Source organism: Gordionus sp. m RMFG-2023, chromosome 1, assembly GCF_954871325.1.
Source record: "Gordionus sp. m RMFG-2023 chromosome 1, tfGorSpeb1-WG-v2, whole genome shotgun sequence".
Classification (NCBI taxonomy): Eukaryota; Metazoa; Nematomorpha; class Gordioida; order Chordodea; family Parachordodidae; genus Gordionus; species Gordionus sp. m RMFG-2023.
Window position 1 is genome coordinate 80,837,122 of NC_088775.1, and position 22,139 is coordinate 80,859,260.

Genomic DNA, 22,139 nt, shown 5'->3' on the forward strand with positions numbered 1-22,139 from the left:
CTATCAAATTGTGAATGTAAAAGTATTAGAACATGAATTAAAATTAAAAGAATCCTCATTTACAATGGCATTATAATATATTGTTTGGCATGAATATGAGTTTGCTGAATGTCTAATCCTTTTAAATTATATTTAAGAAGATAGATGAAAATTATCCAGAAATACGTTTTATTTAAAAATAAATGACTGATTGTAGGCATAATAGTTATAGTCTATGTTTAGCAATATAATTGTATTTTAAGAGGTATATAATAAAATCATTAAATAATTTTTTATGCCATTATATTTTACCGCATCATTTAAAAATTTAATTGATAACCTCCAATAAATTTATCTTACCCCCCTACCCCCACTTCTTTAAAACTGGGGAACTAATTGCACCTACCCCTAGAGGCTTACAATGGGCAAGTTTTTTGCCCGCCCATACTTAGTATTGGTATGGTCGGGTTCTCTAGAATATTTTCAACATTGACAGGTTAAAAATAATAATTTTATAATAATGGAATAGCGTCTGCAAGTGAATTTTTAATATTTTTCAGGCGAACAAACTTTAAATTATTGAAAATAATAGTTTTATTTTATAATATTGCATATATATTTAATTAAAATAAAGAAAGATCCAAACCAGCTATTAAAATAAATTTTTCAAATCTATATATTGCAACAATCATACACATTATTTTCCAAATAAACTATCCTTTTAAATGAAATTTAAAAGGTTTAGATATTTCAGCAAGCTCATAATGCCATAATAATTAATTCAGTGTAAATAATGGAGGTTTTAAATGAATTTAATATCTAAAAAATAATTCTTTATATTCACAAAATATCGATAATTGGTAGTAGAGATAGATTAATTTAAGTTATCCTTTATAAATTCTTTGGAAAGAGTATCAATAAATTAATAGGTGAAAATAATGATAATGAGACACCGCCGCCGGAGGCTACGGGTATTTCTTTTTGGGGGATGGGGTGGGTGGGGGGGGGGGGGGTAGGTAAAGATTTTTGAAGGGGGTTTGCATCCAGCGAAAATTCTGTCATGTAGACGCTGCACCTACTCATTGCAGACCTCTACCTACCTCCTCTGCTCTCTAAATGAGTGGAGGGTGTAGGTTTAGTTTGCCTTAAATTCTTTTAGGGGGTTAGAGCATCTAGTTTTGTAAAACGACGCGATTTGGGTGGATTTTTAAAAATGGTTCGATTATGAAATTTAAGCCAAAATAATTTTATGTAATCCTGAAGAATTCGCTTGTAGATGGGAAAGATTTGTACATCTATTTGCCAAATCTCGAGGCCTACATAAAATTGTTTCAGCTAAAATCTTAGTCGGGCCCTTTTAACAACAATATTGGCTTGGTACCTATAAAAATTTAGGTATAAATAAAAACGAATATTTCATAGTTTGAAGTCATTTGATATAGATTGGGTTAGTTAATAACAGGGTTTGAAACAAAAATGTTCAAAGATATAATTAAAAATCACAAAATTAAGGTCAAAAATTAGATTTCCTAAAAAAAATCATAAAAATAATAGAATTTTTCAATGACATTATTGAGATATCAATTTCTGAAGATTATTTATTTTGAGGAGAATTTCATACTCTCGTTAATAAATTTATAGATAATCTTAGCAAGAAATACTATCCTTACAGTAGAGCGAAATGCTAAATGGATTTTTAGAAATAAAAATTTGCTATTTAAGGATTAGTAATGTTATTCAGATAAAATACAGAAGAGATTCTGGTTATAAACTGAGGGAAAACGTGTTTTATTTGGCATGATATATCTCCGATTTCCTTAATTTGATTAAATATTGCTGTGCCTGTATTAAATTATAAATTAAATATGAGTATTTTATGATAAAATATACATTTGCATATATATATATTTAAATAATAAAATTCCATATTTAAATTTTATTGCAAATATTTATAAATCTATTATACGAAAAAATTAATAATTTAATATAAAAATTTAACATTATACTTTCCTCGTTAATTATATTTTATTATTATTTGCATTTTCCACAAATTAAAAACAAAATGAATTCCAAATCAAATCATGTAACGATAATTATTAAAATTTCAATTAGATAATTCATGATTATATTATTTTAGGCAGCATATGATGCAGCTGAAAGTCATCGTAAAATATTTATTGGTGGATTAAGTGTTACAACAACTGATGATACATTGCGCGAGTTTTATACTCAATGGGGTGAAGTTATTGATTGTATTGTTATGAAGGATCCTCAAACGAAAAAATCACGTGGATTTGGTTTTATAACCTATAAGGAACCTGAAGGTGTTGATCAGGCTATGCAATCTAGACCTCATAATATTGATGGAAGGGATGTTGATCCTAAAAGAGCTGTGCCACGAGGAGTAAACTTGTTGATAATATATGTTTCTATTTTTTAAATAAGGAGTCTGGGAAAAATGAGATGTTAGTAACATCAACTAAATTATATGTTGGAGGTGTCAAAGATGGTGTACCAATTGAAGTTGAAGATTTAAAAAATCATTTTTCACAATATGGAAAAATATTAGAATGTGATATTAAACTTGATAGTAGTGGCAAAAAAAGAGGTTTTGCTTTTATTGCCTTTGATGATTATGATGCTGTTGACAAGGCTGTTTGTAAGATATAAGTTAATTTTATAATTAATTTTTTCTTTTTATAAGTACATAAGCCCCATATAATTAATAATGTTAAATTAGCTGTAAATAAAGCTATGTCCAAAGATGAAAGAAATAAAATGACATTCTCAAAGAATAATAATGCTCCTAATAGTATATAATATATTTTATAAAACAACGAATAATTACTATTTAATAGTGCCTATGAATAATCGTAGACAAAGAAATGGTTATTTTTAATTTTTTGATTTTATATAAAACTTATAAACAGAACCTAATTTTTTTGATGATTTTGATTACAATTTTCAAAATATGATGTTTGGTAATGGTTTTAATATGGGAGGTCCTATGAATGGAATGGGACCAATGAATCCTATGATGATGGGTATGGGAAATATGGGTTTATTAGGTGAAGGTCCAAATAACCCTATGCCTTTAATGGGAGGTATTTAATTTATGAATCAAGCTAATGCCCAATTATTTTATTACAGGTTTTGATAATTTTAACTATGACAATAGTTTTGGTGGTGGACCAATGAGAAACCCACGATTTAACAACAACAATATGAAAAATAATAATCGTCCTTATAACACAGGAAATGGATATAAGAACAAAGGTAATAAATAATTTTATTTGCTATTATAATTTGATTTATAAAAAATTAAGGTGGTTTTGGTGGTAATAAAGGAAACAATTCTAACTCATCCCGCTTTTAAAATTCTGATCCTCTTTTTATTCATGTAAGTTTAAAAAAAATTTTTTAAAGCTCAGCTTATATTTCAGAATAGCTTATATTATATATATAATATATATTTTATACTTATAGGTGTTTTTCAACAATACTAGGGAATAATTTTTATAACTTACATCCATGGCCTTTATAAATACGATTGCATAGGATTTTATAGCACAATTATTTGCAAACTCATTCAATATCGTTAAATTTGATTAGGAAGTAGGAAAATTTGTTAATGACAGATAGGATAATGATTGTTACAAAGGAATCAAAAATTGATATTTAGATCTCTGTATTATCCCATAAATTTTATTATGCATAGGATATTTTGTATCAATGTTTTAACTATAATATTACATAGGATGTATATAATTATTTCCTCTATTATTTAAATGTAGAAATTTTTCATAAATATTTGTATAAATAATTATCAATAATATATTATATGACTACAAAACCAATTAAATTTTAGGTAGGATGGGATGATTTAATTTTATAATAATTATTAAATGCACAAAATTATTGGTATCTAGTGCCTAAACTCTTATCACCTTACTATTTCTAATATAAACTAGTTTTATTCTTGAATGATTTTGCCTGATTGGAGTTTTAGGTCTGGCTTGCAATATTTTGGTATTGGTATTGAATTAAAACTATTTTATTGACTTAATCATTTCTTTATAGTACATTACTATTAGTTTTATTTCTTATCCTTTCAACTTACAAAGAAGAATAAAAATTATTATAAAAACTTTTGATTGTGTAAATTAAACAACATATATGTAAGTTGGATGTACTTGTTTTGAAAAGTTTTCAGTGTCAGCATTATTTGATTCTCCATATCTTTGACTTCAATTATAATATCCTAAATAAAAAATTGATATAAATCTATTTCCATAGATATAAAATATTGTATATATATATTAGGTATATAAGAGATCAAAATTTATTTTGTAATAAAAGTAAAACAAAAATATATCACAAAGTAAATTAGACATATAACTAAATATTTTTAGTGTTATCCACTAAGCCAATAAGTACATAAATCTAAAAATATAAGGTGTATTAATTATTTTATGAATAATATTGGTTTTGCTTTTAACTTTATTACATATGGACCTTTTTATAACTTAGTAAAGTTAAATAACCAAAATGATTCCTTATCCCTAGTAAAAGATTTTAATTTTTTTTGTTTTACATTTTGAAATATTTGTTCAAATGCACATTATCCATTAAAGTTATAAAAATCCAAATTTTAGGTATTTATTACTTTTATATATATTCTTTATAGTGCTAATGATGAATCTATTAGATCCACACCTCCCATATTTGTTGTATGACAATAATGTGGGGTTTTTACATTTATTTAAAGAGTTCTTTTTCTATCAGTGCTCAGGAGATGAACAGGGAAATTATTATACCATTTAATCAATCTAAGATTTATGCTGTTGTGATTTGCCACTGAGTGTACCTTAAAATTTAATAATTAACAATAATTAAATAAGGCTCTAATTTTAGATATAATCTGTTTATTGACTGACTGATAAACTTTAAAAATAATTTTAGAATATATTTTAATAGACATCTATAATCACACTTTTTAAATATGCTTTAAAGATAAAATGGATTTAAGGTAATAAAAGTTTTATAGGATTTTGAAATTTGATATAATCAAATGTGCAATATAGGGTTAAACCAATTTTATTACTATTTGATTGATTGATCAGCTATTAGTATGGTTGTTAAAAAGCCCAATTTGGGTCTATTTCTTTCTTTTCTTTTTGTTGACCTGAATCAGGCTCATTAACAACCTTAGCTATTGGTTTTGCTTATAAAATAATCTAATATTATTTTAGAAATACATTTTCTGATTTTATATTGGGATTGTTTACAAAATATTTGTACTGTTGCAAAACATAGGAACTAATTGCAATAAATTTAATTGAAAAAATATGGGAAATTAAGAGTTATGAAATATAGGTTTTAAAAAAAAATCAATAATATTTGTTTTTTCCCATAATTATAATCATTATCCTTTAATAGCTAGGCTATTTTATGATGTTTGGTTAACTACAATTTTTCACCTTAATTTAAATATCAACATCCAGAAAACATTAACTCTAATCTTTAAATGAATTTTTTCTAAAATTAATAATATATAAAAGTGACTTCAAAATGGGTATCTTTAAGGTAGTTCTATTCTCTACTTTTAACCTTAAACCAATTTCTGGTTACTCATTTAATTATGAATGTGAATTTTGGATTAAAATCCTATAGGTTAGATTCAAGCCTAAAAAAATTTAATCAAACTGGGCTTAGGCTTAATTTTTAAAGTGGAATAGGTTCAAAAATATTTTTTTAGAAAATTATGTTTTTGCTTCTTTTATTATGATAATTGGAATTTCTTTTAGATTAGGAGAAAGCATTAGATTTTCTTTTATTTAACCTTAATAATAAATATTTCTCTAGGGGTTAAAAGAAATAATTTAGGCCAAGGTTTGTGGTTAAAATATAAATTTTTGGGCTGAACTTGGAATTAAAATTTTAAGCTTAGCTTTAAAGCAATATTTGAAATTGAAAGAAATCTATTTTATTTTAGATAATCTAATTATGGTATTATAATGTATTCTAGATATAAAAATTATATATTGACCCATATTTTTTTCTCATTCATAAATTTTATAGTCTGTTAATTCTTAATATTGTTCTAAGAAGAAAAGAACTAGTGTAAAGTTTTGCTCCAAAATATGAAAAAAAAAATTTCCTAGTTTCTTAAATTTAAATTTCTTACAAATAAACATATCTAGTGATTTTCATTATCCCAAAGTATCTAGCTTATAATCACTTAGTTTTGTTTTATTTTAAATACATTAGCACTGAAAAGTTTTTATATTTGCTTTAATAGAATTTAATATCTACTAAACCAACCTGTATTCGCTGAGCCTATTGTTTTGGATCTATTTAGCTGCTTTAAAATTTTTTTAATTATTGCTATGCGCTATATAACCATTATGCAAAATTTAATTCGTTTTTAAGTATAAAACCTTTGACCGATTTGTCAACCCAAATACTATCTTAAGCAAAGGGTCCATTATTAAGTATAGATTTTTTTAAATTAAATGATAAGTTGTTAACTGAACCAACATTTTTTTTCCAAATATCAATAACTTTGTTATAATTTGTAGGATTTTTTATTTGCTCCATTATATATGAGATATCTTAAAATAACATTGTGTTTTAAATAATTTGAATTGCAACCAAAATTCCGATTTCTTAATCTAATAAAATATTTATTTCTTATAATTTTTTACTAATTCTTGTGCTCTTCTCCAAATTTTGTGAAATACTTTTAAAATTTGATTATTTAAATTTCTGAAACTTTTATTGCTTAACTTTTTATGAACATTTCATCTAAAATTGCAGTTTTGGAATCAGGACTAAATGCTTAATCTATATATTTTTATGAAGATATTCTGTTTTTTAGATTTAACGTATTTCTGATCTGTTAATAAACAATAGAAAATTATTAATTAAATAGCTTCTCTAATATGAATCACAACATTTTTAAAAATATTCATCTTTCTTAGGTTTCTGACAGGGATTTAATTGTGTTGAATATCTTTTCACATAAATATCATTTCAGGTTCGATAAATAATAATTATTCAGTTTGAACTATCACATATAAGTTTATTAAAATTATATAAGGAAAGCATATTTTTTTAAATTTTATCATTATTGACTTAAATTTATATTTAGACATACACGAAATATTCACTTCTATAAAATTATACCTATATTAAGAGTAACATGGATAGCTTGCAGTCAAATAATATCTAAAATCAGTAAAGCTCATAATTAATTATCTTTAAAAGTCTTAAACAAAATAATCAAACTGGTTAACTTACATTTTTAGAATTTTTCTAAACAAATATTTTTAATAGCTTAGGTAGGTATGGTAAATGATACTGATTTGGTTTTTAAAAATTTTGTTGTTTTGGTTAGGGTTTCTTTCTATTTGGAGGATTGAGATTTTTTAAAACGATGCAGATTTTCAACAACCATAAATCTTGATGGTAGCAACATCTTTAATACACATTAAGTATGATTACTTCAAAAATGGAATGTATTATTACTTTGTGAAAAGGAACGTTATTCACTATTTAAAAATTTTAAATATATAAATTTTTTATTTATTTTTTTTCTCTAAATAATAAAAATAAGTTGTTTTCAAAATTGTGATCACATAAACAAGAGTGCTCAACACAGATTTCCCTGAACTAAACATGTTCAACTACTGCTGAGGATGGGATGTTGTGTATTTAATAAATAAAAATTATAATTCTAGCATTTCTCAAATCATCTTCACAAAAATCTTTATCAGAATTTAATATATGTTAGCTTATTTATAAAGAAGCCAAATCTGATTTGTATAACGTTTCATGCTGGGGCTAAAACAAATTTAAATCATATTGACATATTTATAAATTAACATACCTTGATTGAATCAATATTATTCTTAACTGAAATTCAACATCAAATATATAAATAAAATAATCAAGGACGAGCTCAACTAGGCTCATAAACATCTCATTATCATATAGATGAACCAATCATGCTTAAGACAGTATGGCCTTATGTATTCCAATTTTGATCAACAACCAAAACATAAAATGAAATCAAATCATAATTCGTGCATTAAGATCAGCAGGCTTTCCCACCTCATTAGAACCCTCTAACCACTTTCCCGACAGTGGAGTCATGAATACCGCAGTTGCAGGTAATATTCCTAATATGGGATTTCTCATGCCTAAACACTAACTCCTCTTCCAATATTAGCAAAGTTGCAATTCACAAATTTAATAATTTATAAATATATTGTTTCATCAAATTATATTTTCATACCAATCATCTCTAACAATTTATGGTGATTTAATAAAAAATTTCTTAAAGATTTTGATCTTCAGACAGGAAAAATTTGGGGAAGCTTTATGAATACTTCAATCTTTGACAATAGCCATTCTTAAGCCAAATCAAGTGTCTTATTAATTTTATTGCCTCTGATGATTAGCATTCTTCCTCACAGAATACATTTTCTTCATGATAAATATAAAAAAAAATTTTACGGTAATAAAAAATTAATTATTCCAATATATTTTTAACTATTTTTCTTTAAATAAAATATTAAATTTATACCAGTTCCCGACTCATACAAAAAAGAGACATTACTGTTACTATAAAATATCAATGGTGTTAAAAAACTTAGTTAATTAATGGTAAGTAAAATAATAAAACTTAAACCCTTGAAACATACACTATTTTCAAAGCTAAATATCTTTATTCAATTTATATAAAAAATTGATTGCAAAAAAATTAATCCAATAAAACAAATTAATTATATCAAAAAAAATTAATTCCCATCCAGAAAAATTAATATTTTCATAAATAAAATTAATTATGATCTATTATCATCATATATAAAATAATTACATATTCTTCAAATATAAAAAAATGACGATCTTTTATCAATAAAAACAAGACGAAAAAAATATGTCTTGTTTTGTTAATCGAAGAAAATATGTTCCCATAATTTTTATCATAAACACATAAGGGATTTTTTCAGAGTTGTTAAACGCTATTTTTAAAAGTAGCGCGCTACCGTAATAGCTATTTGTCAAAAAAAGTAGCGCGCTACCGCTTTCGCTATTTGTCAAAAAAAGTAGCGCACTTTTAAGCTACTTTTTATAAAAAAAAATTTAGTTTTTTTTATTTTTTTTTTGCTTATAATGTAAATGTATAATAAATAATATATAAAAATCAACATTTATAAATATAAAAATATATTAGTTTAGATTATAAAAAAATAAGCAATATAAATAAATATTTATTTTAATTTGTTGCATTTTAATAATAATATCATTTCAATATTATCATCCCCAAGTCTAGAGCGACGATCAGAAAGTATAAGCTTTGCTTTTAAATAATCTCTCGACACTAGCACTTGAGGGCAAGGGGGTATTAAATTTTATATATAAATTTTTAATATATTAAAAATTATCAAAAATATTCATTTCAATATTTTTTGATTGAAAAAAAAGATCAATTGGATTTTCTATTAAATCTTCTTTAATTTCAAAAAAATTATTTGAGGATTTCTTCGTGGTAGATACTCGGCAATCTATGTTTGTTGGAGTAAGATTATTCAGCTTCGCCATTATCCTATCGCGTTGATGTTTGGCATCATCGGAATTTATATATGGCCAGTTTAGTTTAAACTTTGGATGAACCATTGCCGCTAAGACATTGTCATCATTGTATAAGTTTGGGAATCTAAAAGTTACAAAAATAGAGTATTTTAAATATATCTTAATCATAAAATTATATAAATTTTTTAGCTTTAAACATTAAGTTAGAATAAATCTTCAGTAAAAATCAAAACAATATAAATTTTATTTACCTTCTCTCAATGCCTTTTAACAGAGAGTCTACTAGGGGCTGGCATAAGATTAGATTATTCAATCTCTTTAATTTGGTATTTAGGATACTTAAAGTGGGAACATAATACCCCATCTCCATATTATCTTCACCTTCCAAAATTTCAAGGGAAACAGCAACATATTGCATAACCTAAAAAATTAAAATGATATAGAAATGAATCATTATTAGTTAGAATTACTTCTGTATACTCTTTTATAAAAGTATGCTCTTCATCGTTAATATATTCAATTTCAGCAAGATCACAGAGATAATTAATCTCTAATCTTCTTTCCTTCAGAAAAAAGCAATTAGTTTTATTGCTTGGTAAACAGAATTCCATCTTGTACGATTAGGGGTTAATAAATACCTCCCTAATTTTTTTTTAAACATGTCAGAACTTTTAGGAGATTTGTTCTGCTTATTCCATAAAGTTTGACATTTATAAAATGTCCTGTTGTGCCAGGGGATAAAGTTTTAATCATCAGAGTAAATGATGGATTATCAACCAAAGACACTGGCTGAACTGTGTCAATAATAAAATCAACAATAACTTTATCAGCCAATTTTTGTGAAATATTGGCATGTTTATTATCAGTTAATTTGGTTTGGATAGTATTTGTCTTTTTGAATGAAGATTCTCCTATACCAACATTTTTTATATGTTTCTCTATTTCCTTATAGCAATTGGCGTGAACAGTCTAATAAAATAAATAATATTATAATGTAAAAATAACAATTTACCTTTAGGTGTTTCTTCAGGTTATAGCTACTCGATTGATTTGATGATATATTTTTTTTACATTTTAAGCACAGGAATTTGAATCCAGATTTTGTTTTAATATTTATTTTAAAAAATTTTTCAAATTTAGGGAATGGAAAAACGTTATTAGAGCTATTAAGTACATTTTCTTCCATTGAATCTTCCATATCTGAATCACTTTCAAGGATAAGGATATCCATGGACGATGCCATTTTAGATTATTAACACAGATTGAAAATATAAATTAAAAATTGAAAATATATTTAAATTTCAAAATTAAATAATAAATTATAAAAATTATAATTAATTATGATATTATATTTAAATTTTCATGTTTATACTTACATTCATTATATTTTTTAAAAAAAGTAGCGCTCTACTTCGCTACTTTTAAAAAAAGTAGCGCGCTAAAAAATTAAATAATTTAAAAAAAGTAGTGGCTATTAGCTATAGCTACCAAAAAAGATAGCGCGCTAAGTAGCGCGCTACTTTAACAACTCTGGATTTTTTTAACAAAATAAAATAAAAATGATTTTTTGATTGACATTTTATTTATTAAATTAATATCAACAATAACTATTACAAACTAGGACATGTCACCCCTTTATGGACCAGTGACATACCCTAATGAAATTTAAATATACAAATACTTATAATAATTATTAATATTCATATTAACAAAATAATTAAAAGATTTTCTTTAATTTTGGATATTTGAGGTACCCGGTTCTTCGTCTTCGCCATCGAGCATCAATTTTTTCCAGACCTGAATTTGTTAATCAATCGGAGAAATGTAGGTTTTCTGCTCTTGATCCATATCTTGGGATGATCTTTGGGTATTTAGGTTTGTTGCATTCTTCCTTTAATCTGGCTTATCTTGTTCCATATTTTTTGTTAGGATATCAGTCCTTCTTTTGTTCATCAGACGTTCCATTTTGTTTCCTTGACCCATAACCATTGAACAATTCTTGAGAAAGTTTTTATTGCCATTATCCTTTTTCGTACTTTTTTTGTAAAACTAAGCGCTAGAAGGACATTGTTGAATCAGATGATCCTCAGAATTGCATCTAAAGCATCGTCTTTTACGCACCTCGGTAACATTATTCATGTGGGGCATTCCTTCTATAGAATTGGAGGTATCAAACCGCATTCCCATGTCTTTTGGAATAATAGTTATCTGCACAAAGTGGTTCTTGAAGCTGATTAATTGGGATTGGGTCTTCATAATAAGATAGGAGAATTTAATTTAAATTACAAAATATTTATACAAAAAAAAATATTATTAATTTTATTATAAATTCACCACTTTTATACTAAAATCAAGAATTAAACATATTGTACCCAACATGGTAAAAATTATTAACTTTAATTTTAAAACAAAAAAACAACACTTTCAATATGATATATTTACAATAAATACTTTAACTTAATGTACCAACATGGTAAAAATTATTAATGTTAATTTCAAAAACCAAAACACTCAAGCGAATTAGTGATGAAAGTCTAAGGGCCAGTAAAGAAAAAAGTGTCCTTGGGGTAACAGAAGTTACCTATTTAGGACATCAAATTAATGGAATGGAGGTGAAACCTCTTGATAAAAATTTAAAAAATATGAATTCGCCAAACAATAAAACGGAGTTACAACCATTTTTAGGTATGATAAATTATTATCATCGTTTCGTGGAGAATTTTGCAGAAGTGGTATCTCCGTTGTATAACCTATTAAAAAAGGCGTTCATTTTGAGTGGAAAATGGAACAAAAAAAGGCCTTTGATATTTTAAAAGAAAAAATTGGCTAGGAACCGATTTTAGTTTGTTTTAACAATGATTTGGAAATAATCTTGGCAGTGGATGCATCTAACAAGGGGGTTAGAGGGGCTGGTATGTTAACAAGGGTATTCTTAAACTCTTATATATATAGAAAATGATTTGAGAAGTATTATTGTAACGAAGGTATTCTTAAACCTTTATATATAGGTAAAATATTCTGATACTGGGTATCCTTAAACCCTATTATTTAAGTATTGGTGTTTGGAATTAATAATACCCCATTTTTTATCTGATTGATGTGGTTTGATAAGTATCAAATCAAAAGGATATCAAAAATTTAATAAAAACATGTGGGGTTAAAAGATTTTTTCTATACCACTGATAATAAAATGACGGTTTATGGTATGGATAAAAGAGATTTGAAATATATATTTGTTATTTGTTAAAAATAAGTTATAAAAAAATGTAAATTGTGTTTACCACGGATAAAATGAATTATTTATGATTGTAGATAAAAAAAATTTTTTTTGTTAGTACAAAGAGACATTGTTGAACAATGTATAAAATTTTTTTTAAAAAATATGTAAAAAAAATAAAATAAATAAAAACTTAAATAAAAGGGGACATTAATGACTTGTTGACCTTGTCGTTGATTATGAATTTTTTTGTGTATCTTATTAATTAATTTAATAGAATATTGAAATGTGGTGATAAAATTTTTTTTTAAAGAAAAGAAATATGTGTTTTGAGATAAATAGTTATATTAGGTCATATTGAAAGGTGGTTTGGTTTTTGAAATTATTAGTAATTTTTTACCATGTTGGTACATTAAGTTATAGTATTTATTATAAATGTATCATATTGAAAGGTTTTTGAAATTAAAATTAATAATTTTTACCATGTTGGTACATTAAGTTAAAGTATTTATTGTAAATATATCATATTTAAAGTTTTTTGTTTTAAAATTAAAGTTAATAATTTTTACCATGTTGGGTACAATATGTTTAATTCTTAATTTTAGTATAAAAGTGGTGAATTTAAAATAAAATTAATAATATTTTTTTTTGTAGAAATATTTTGTTAATTTATATTAAATTCTCCTATCTTATTATGAAGACCCAATCCCAATTAATCAACTTCAAGAACCACTTTATACAGATAACTATTATTCCAAAAGACATGGGTATGCGGTTTGATACCTCCAATTCTATAGAAGGAATGCCCCACATGAATAATGTTACCGAGGTGCGTAAAAGACGATGCTTTAGATGCAATTCTGAGGATCATCTGATTCAACAATGTCCTTCTAGCGCTTAGTTTTACAAAAAAAGTACGAAAAAGGATAATGGCAATAAAAACTTTCTCAAGAATTGTTCAATGGTTATGGGTCAAGGAAACAAAATGGGACGTCTGATGAACAAAAGAAGGATTGATATCCTGACAAAAAAATGGAACAAGATAAGCCAGATGAAAGGAAGAATGCAACAAACCTAAATACCCAAAGATCAACCTAAGATATGGATCAAGAGCGGAAAACCTACATTTCTCCCATTGACCAACAAATTTAGGCCTGAGAAAAATTGATACTCGATGGCTAAGACGAAGAACCGTGTACCTCAAATATCCAAAATTAAAGAAAATCTTTTAATTATTTTGTTAATATGAATATTATAATAATTATTATAAGTATTTGTATATTTAAATTTCATTAGGGTATGTCACTGGCCCATAAAGGGGTGACATGTCCTAGTTTGTAATAGTTATTTTTGATATTTAATTTAATAATTAAAATGTCAATCAAAAAATCATTTTTATTTTATTTTGTTAAAAAAATCCCTTATGTGTTTTATGATATAAATGATGGGAACATATTTTCTTCGATTAACAAAACAAGACATATTTTTTCGTTTTGAGTTTTGTTTTTATTGATAAAAGATCGTCATTTTTTTTATATTTGAAGAATATGTAATTATAATATATGATAATAGATCATGATTAATTTTTTTATGAAAATATTAATTTTTCTGGATTATGTAAATTAATTTTTTGATAATTAATTTGTTTTATTGGATTAATTTTTTTGCAATCAATTTCTTTATATAAATTGAATAAAGATATTTAGCTTTGAAAATAGTGTATGTTTTGAGGGTTTAAGTTTAAATCTCTTACTTACTATTAATTAACTTTCTTTAAAAGATATTTAGTTTTGAAAATAGTATATGTTTCAAGGGTTTAATTTTAAATATTTTACTTACCATTAATTAACTAACTTTTTAAACATCTTTGATATTTTATAATTGTGTCTTACCATTATAACATCATTCTCTAGAGTTACCTGACTTAATTTGTGTCCACAATTTTTTAATATTTGTCCTCCCCATTTTTTATGTTTACTATCAAACAATCTGGTCCAAACCTTTTGTCCCACTGGAAACTTTATAGGTATAATATCTAAGGGTAAAATATTCATAGTAACTTTTTGCTTTAAACAATCTAAGGGCACTTTGGTTCTCCCTAAGAATAATTCCACAGGTGTTGCCCTCTTTATTTCGAAAATTGAGGTAATATAATTGAGACATGTAAGCCTCATCTTTGTGGGTTCCAGCCTTTTTAATCCAATTTTTAACAATGGCTACCATCCTCTCAGCTTGTCTAATAGAGCTGGGATGATATGGTGGAGCAAGAATGTGTTTTGTCTGTGACTCAACACAAAACTGTTTAAAATCCTCACTGATGAAGTTTAGACCTCGATACTATTGTATCAGGTAACCCGAACCGGGCATATAATTCTCTTAATTTTTTAACAACAATTTTTGTTATATATCCATGTACTTCTGCATATTCTATCTGTCATAAATGATACTTTTTTTTAATATAGTTTAAATGTCAATCATTTTAAATGATATATTTTTTTATCGTTTTTGAAAAAAAGTGATTTTTTTTAGAATATAATTAATTTTTTATGAAAATGATTATTAATATTTTTTTTGAAATTAATTGTAATTTTTTTTGTTGAATTACTAATAAAGATGAAGATTTTATTATATTTATGATTTTAGTGATTTGAATAAATGATTTCTATATTTAGATCATTGCCTAGGTCTTTTTATTTGTTCTCTAGTTTGTCATTTACATTTCTGTTTTTTTGATTTTTGTAATTTCGTCTTTTTTGACACTATCCACTTAGAATACGAATCTACCACTAAAAAATATGTTTTTTTATCTAAAATTATTTTTCTCATTGTTTGAAGTTTTCCGCGATTTTATTTATCTTCACAAATCAATACAAGAAGTTTTATATTTTTTTTAAAAAAAATAATTAAAAAAAAAGATTAATTGTGTTTTTTTTTCTCCTTTTTTAGGGTTTATATAATTTCTAAAATTATTCAAATAAAAATTTATTAATAATAAAAAAAAATAATATTACTCCTTACAACGATGAATTGGTAAAAAAAATTATAAATTTATTAATAATCAAACAATAATAAAATATTCAACGATGACTTTAAAAAATTTAATTTTTACGACTAATAAAAAAAAATACATATATAACAGATACAAAGGATTTTGAGATCATTTGATTATATAAAATTGGATATAATAATATTCTCTAATTCAATGCACCAATCTATCTATTATCAAAATAATCAATACGGCAGGAAACGACAGAGTAAGAAATCAATATGGATACGTTCCCATGGTTTCTTTGATTTAGGCCAAAATTGCCCTACATCTTTACGGGGCATAGAGGCACTTTTTTTTCATTCATTTTTATTATACTTCAATATATATACACATTCATAATTCAAAATGAAATAATTTAAATTTTAAATATTTTATTCAATCGAACGATCATAATATCTTCTAAAATATCATCCTTGAGATTTCCACGTAAATTAGACAATATGTATTTCAAAGAAGAAAATCCGCGTTCTACGCTGACCTAAAATAGATAGTTATCTTTATAATATATAAATTATTGTACCTGTGTCGCCGGTACAGCCATGACGAATCTAGACAAGGTATACAATTCAGGATATATTAGAGAATTTTCCTCCCAGAATGTTAAAATATTTTTATCCCTTTTATTTCTTATAACTTCTGAGAATTTTTCAATTAAAGATACAATCGATATTTTTTTCACCTTTCTATCTGATCCTGATGATAATTTTATTTTTTTTTCTCTATCTAATAATAAAATTTCGAGATCGTCAATATTACTATCATCATTACTATCGCTACAACCATTAGATGTTGAAGCCTCCAATGTATTGTTAATAATAGAGTTATGGTTATGCCATAAATCGTCGAGATGGTCTATTGCCATTTGCTTTTGTTCAATACTTAATAGAACTTGATATCGAGGATTTAAATATATTGAGGCATACATAACACTATTTTTCAAATATTGTTGCTCTCGTATTTTCATGTTTTCTAATATTTCGTAAGAAAAGGAACTTGTAAATTTTTCTAATTCTAATCGACATCTCACCCATATGCCATAAAAATCGGATAAACACAACTGTTCTGACTGCAATCGTAATGTAGTAATTTTCAAAGGAACCAACACCCTAGTAAGGTCTTTGATTTGATTCCAATCATCCTCTGACAAAATGATTTCACATGATCCTATAATAAAATCATCACAGAAAGCTTTTAAACTTATTAATCGCTCTAGCATCATACAGATAGAGGACCAACGGGTTGTGCAATCTAATATTGCCATTTGCCTTTTCATGGATTTTAATATTCGTACAATTGTAGGAGTTCTTAAATATTTAGCAACATCCCTTGCTTTGTCAATTATAGTTTTAAAGATATTATTTTTGAGGGAATCATTAATAGCTAATTGTAGTGTGTGGGCTGCACATCTGATACAGTATATCTTCGTGGAAAAATCTTTTATTATCTCCGGTATGTCAAATTCACTTATGTCCTCAAAATTATTATCATCATTATTTATATCTATATCATCCATTTCGTCCAATGAACATTCATTTAATAATTTAATAGATTTGACTAGATTAGCACCATTATCCGTAGTAATGGTATAAACGTTTCTTAAAGGAATATGGAATTTATTTAAAGTTTCTATTATCATTCTTTTTATATTTTCAGAAGTTGAACTTTCTCCCTCATTGCTAAATTTCTTAAGGTTATATTATTTCCTTTAATATATTGTATATTTATTCCTAAAATATTTCTCCCTAATCTTTGGGCGGAATCTATTTTTAATGAAATTAATTTGTTTTTTGTTTCTTTTATAATTTTTGCTTGTATTTTTTTCGATTCATCAACCACTAAGCCCTTAATTTTAAAACGGTTAATTGATGTTCCAATTGCCTTACTAATAGGATCAATAATTTTTTTTAAACCGGAATCCTCAAGAATATTGAAAGGTCTTCCATTTATTGTAACAAGCTCAACTAAAGCATTCATCAAATTCTCCTCAGACATTTGAATATGAATGCTTTTTTTTAGGCAAAAAGCATATTAATAAATTTACATAATAAAATATTATTACTTACACTAGAAAATAATTTATGGTATCAATCTCTAAATAAAATGAAATGAAGTCCAGGAAGAAAATCAAAAGAAAAGCGCGAATATAAAATAAATGATTTCACGAAAAAAATTAATAAAATTATAAAATTTTATATTATTTTTAAAATTAATAAAATTATAAAAATTTTATATTATTTTTAAAATTAATAAAATTATAAAAATTTTATATTATTTTTAAAAATAATATTTTTACATTATTTAAAAAAAAATTTATATGTTAAAATTTTTACCCTGAACCCTTGAACCCTCCACTTTTTAAAAGGGTTCGGGTTCAGCCAAAATACGAGGGTTCAGGGTCCGGGTCCGGGTTCACATCCCTGCTTTTATCAATAAAAACAAAAGTCATAACGAAAAAAATATGTCTTGTTTTGTTAATCGAAGAAAATATGTTCCCATAATTTATATCATAAAACACATAAGGGATTTTTTTAACAAAATAAAATAAAAATGATTTTTTGATTGACATTTTAATTATTAAATTAAATATCAACAATAACTATTACAAACTAGGACAGTTACCTTTTAAATCAAATAGCATATTTTCCTCAAATTGTAACACCGTTACTTTACAGCATTACTTATAATTTAATATCTATAGATTAAAAATTGGCTAATTATTAATGATGCAAGGTGCTAAGGATTTAGGTGAATTTTTTTTTTCTTGCAATTTATCAACTTATTAGCTCCAATATTTAAAACCATTTCTGAGTATTACTAAAGCATATTACCTACAAATTGAAGCCTTTTGTGAGATAATTCATATCACTTTTTAAAAGTACCACATTAATTTAAAAAATGAAACATTTTATGGAAAAATATCGCACTACTTAATTTATAAATTACAATAAAGCTCAAAATAGTATTATAAGACTTAATTATTTTCAACGGCTGTGAGCCCTCCTAAAAATAAATTCAGGCTTGGGTTTAGTGTAAAATCTCTAAACACGGCTCGGACTCAGGGTGACCAGAAAAATGATGACTTATAAAATTTAATTAAATTACCAAAACATCATTTTTTTTAAAAATTTATTTTAATTAATATTGACATAAAAATAATTTATCATCATATACATAATATATATAATACTGCAATAAAATTAAATATTTTATATTTCTATTTTAAAAATTTTATTTAGCGAATTATATCATCTAAAATATCGCCATTAAGACTTCCACTTAGGTCCTACAATAAAAATTTTAATAATGAGAATGATCGTTCAAATTAACCTAGTAATGTTTAATATAATATATATTTGTATTGCTAGGACACCTAGAACAATTTTTGCCAACGTGTATAATTCTGATAAATTAAGCTATTCTTTTCCAAAAAGTCTAGATATTTGTATCCTTATTAATTCTTTTAATGTGTATAAAAATTTATAATAATAAGACCATTTGAATCTGTTCACTTTGATGTGTGTTAATAAATTTATTTTTTTCTTTTGCTAATAGCAATTTTTTAAAATCATCAAGATCATTTATAGCTGAAATTAATGTTGATGCATTCAATAATATATGTTTTCCCCGTAATTCCGTTAAATGAGCTCTAGCAACCTCTTCCTGATCAATGGTTAGAGGATTTGATATCTGTGGTCTAAATGTAGTGATGCATAAAGAATATTATTATTTAAATAAGTATCCTTTCTCATATGCCCTATTATCTCATTCGAAATATTATTGTCTATTTTTTCCAATTCTGCAAGGTTGTCATCTTAATTTGTTCCGAAACTTCAGCTATGATAGCCATTGAATCCCATTTTATTTCCTATAAAATAACCTACGATGTTGTAACAAAGTCCAAACAAAAATCTTTCAATTTTAACAATCGATCCAGGATATCGTAAAATGATGGCCATCTTGTACAATCAATTTTTGCCTTAGGTTATTTCAGTAATTTCAAGATTCTAACGATCGTTGTAGTTTTTAAAAATTTTACCACTTGCCTTTCTCGGGTCAATAATTGATTTTGCATAACTTGTCTCTAAAATTATTAACGATTATCTCTAATGTGTGTTGTGCACATCGAATGCTATAAACATTTGGAGTTAAATCTTTCAACATCTGGTTTTGATTAAATTCGCACCATTATCGGTTGTTATAATGTTTAGTTGTTTAATTGAATATCAAATTTGAAAAAATGATCAAAAAATGTTTTTTTTAAATAAGAAAACAATTGTTTAAAATTAAATTAAATGTTTTTATATTATATTACAATTAACATATTTTTAAAATAAAAGTTTAAAAATAAAAATTAAAAAAATGCTTAGAACCTGAACCATAAATTTTAAAAAAAAATTCCGTCAAGGCTTCGGGTTCTCAACCCTGATTTTAAAATATATATCAAACTTATTTTTACAGGTGATTTAATATTTTTTATATAAGATGTAATGCCAAACCATATCACTAATGGTGAAAATTTTTCCCTTACTGCAATAACTACTTTCTACTAAAAATAATTATATTTTTTAACAATAAAAATTTTATAAAGAAACAAATTTTTTACTTTATCTGTCAAAATATTTTTCAATAAATATAGTTTTTTTACATGGTAAATTCTTAAAGACGAACATTTTTGTTATTTAATAAATTACTAGCCCTTTTTAAAGAACTTCTTAATTTGGTATTTAATTTAAATTTATCTGAAGCTAGAATAGCACGTTTTCAAATTATTCAATTCGCTATTAAAAAATACCTCATATTTTATAACCCATCAATTTTTTTATGCAAGGGTGTCCGGACCTGTTTGTGGAAATTTTTTTGTATCTGATTTTTCGGCCCTGCCCATAATTATTTTTACCTGTACTTTGAAATATATTTTGTAGAAATTGTACTGTAAAATTTTATAAAGAAAATCGACTTTAATTTTTCAACTTTGAAAATATTTTCATTAGTTTTCGAGATATTTTGCAAATTGTCTATCCCAAAAATATTTTTGCCTTGCTTATGGACTCGGTTATGCCAACCTATAGCTCAAATGCTCTAAAACACAAATATTTATCAAATTTGAAATATTGCTTGAGTGAAAGTCTATTAGTTTTAATTACGATATGATATTAATCTTTAAGTAGATCTCGTAAATTACAAATAATATTCCATTTCTTTTTAGAATTATTTGAATAGAAAAATAAATTTGGCAAAAATACTTTTATAAACAATTTCTAAAAGGCAAAATCGAAATTAGATAATTTGAATGATCGATATTTAGGTCTTAGTAGTAAGCCATATCATAACTTAACCTTCTAAGGTTTTAAGAGTACAAAAACCGTAACTTTAAACCTCATGTTTTTGCTTAACTCTCTTTCTCGCAGCTAATATTATATTTTCTTGCAGGACGGATTTGTTTTTGAAATTTTTTTAATGGGCTGGGCTTGGGTCTAAAATTTTAACTTTTAAATTTAGCTTATTTTAAGGATATTTGATAGGACAAATATAACAATACACAATTCTACATATGTTGAAGAGTGCTAATTTTGTTTTTATTGCTTTAATAAAATTTATATTATGTATAATAGTTATATTAAAATAAATAAAAAATGGCATAAAACAATTTATATGTATTCTCAGGATATAATAATAGATAATCATAATCAAAAAATTAAATTGATTCAATGTTAAAAATGTCAAGACATATTCACGGAAAGTAGGGTATTCACATTTATCTAGACATAACAAATCAAATTGATAATAAAATTTTCTTCTTTTTATTCAAAAAAATGATAAAGCAATTGTTGATAATATTATTTTTAAATGAAAATATAGATCAAAATTTTGTATATTATACTTAAATATTATATAATGATTACTAATAAAATATTATATTTCCATTATTATTATATCAACATAAGTATATATAAAATAATTTAATGGGCTTGAGCCGCTTTCGGGATTTTTTTTTAATACTAAATGCGGGCTGGGCCTGGATGCCACACCAAATATATTTGATAATTAAATTTAAAAAATATTTTTATAAAAATATCCTTCCTTCTAATGCTCATGTTGAGTACTTGTTTAGTTTTGCTAAACAGGATTTAGCGAGAAGTGTGGCTACTTTTCTGATTCAAATTTAGAAATTTGCTACTTTTGAAGCAAATAAAGGATTATAAAATTTTTAAAATAAAAAATATGATATTAGTATTGTGTACTCCATATTATAAAAATTTAAACCCTTTTAAAAAGGTGAGTAAGCAACTATGA

The 22,139-nt window shown here is 25.1% G+C and overlaps 2 protein-coding genes across 8 annotated transcripts in view; one reads left to right on the plus strand and one right to left on the minus strand.

Moving 5' to 3' along the window:
• Positions 1-1,995: 1,995 nt before the first annotated feature.
• The window catches only part of LOC135922127 (heterogeneous nuclear ribonucleoprotein A1-like), a 38,992-nt gene continuing 18,848 nt past the window's right edge, over positions 1,996-22,139 (plus strand). For 6 of the 7 annotated variants that reach the window (XR_010570745.1, XR_010570747.1, XR_010570746.1 and 3 more), the window contains exons 1-8: positions 1,996-2,062; positions 2,117-2,383; positions 2,425-2,638; positions 2,684-2,791; positions 2,838-2,867; positions 2,910-3,083; positions 3,130-3,255; positions 3,306-3,379. Coding sequence is in view for 2 of the 7 variants with exons in the window: in XM_065456546.1 (XP_065312618.1) it covers positions 2,042-2,062; positions 2,117-2,383; positions 2,425-2,638; positions 2,684-2,791; positions 2,838-2,867; positions 2,910-3,083; positions 3,130-3,255; positions 3,306-3,355 (990 nt within the window). In the remaining 5 variants the exon portion in view is untranslated. Of the gene's footprint in view, positions 2,063-2,116; positions 2,384-2,424; positions 2,639-2,683; positions 2,792-2,837; positions 2,868-2,909; positions 3,084-3,129; positions 3,256-3,305; positions 3,380-3,465; positions 3,830-22,139 lie in introns of those variants that run through there. The other variant, XM_065456544.1, reaches the window with a different exon arrangement.
• Positions 11,629-17,481, minus strand: LOC135930795 (uncharacterized). Its single transcript, XM_065467582.1, has 4 exons — positions 16,366-17,481; positions 16,231-16,323; positions 14,716-14,922; positions 11,629-11,829 (listed from the first exon to the last, which is right to left on the minus strand). Exons 1-4 carry the CDS (start codon positions 17,479-17,481, stop codon positions 11,629-11,631), a joined length of 1,617 nt encoding a protein of 538 aa, XP_065323654.1.

Coding starts and splice junctions, on each gene's coding strand:
- LOC135930795 (XM_065467582.1), bottom strand. CDS start 17,481: ATGATAATAGAAACTTTAAATAAATTCCATATTCCTTTAAGAAACGTT. Junction 16,324..16,365: donor TGGCTGTACCGGCGACACAG/GTACAATAATTT, acceptor TATCTATTTTAG/GTCAGCGTAGAACGCGGATT. Junction 14,923..16,230: donor TTTTAGAAGATATTATGATC/GTTCGATTGAAT, acceptor TTCGAAATAAAG/AGGGCAACACCTGTGGAATT.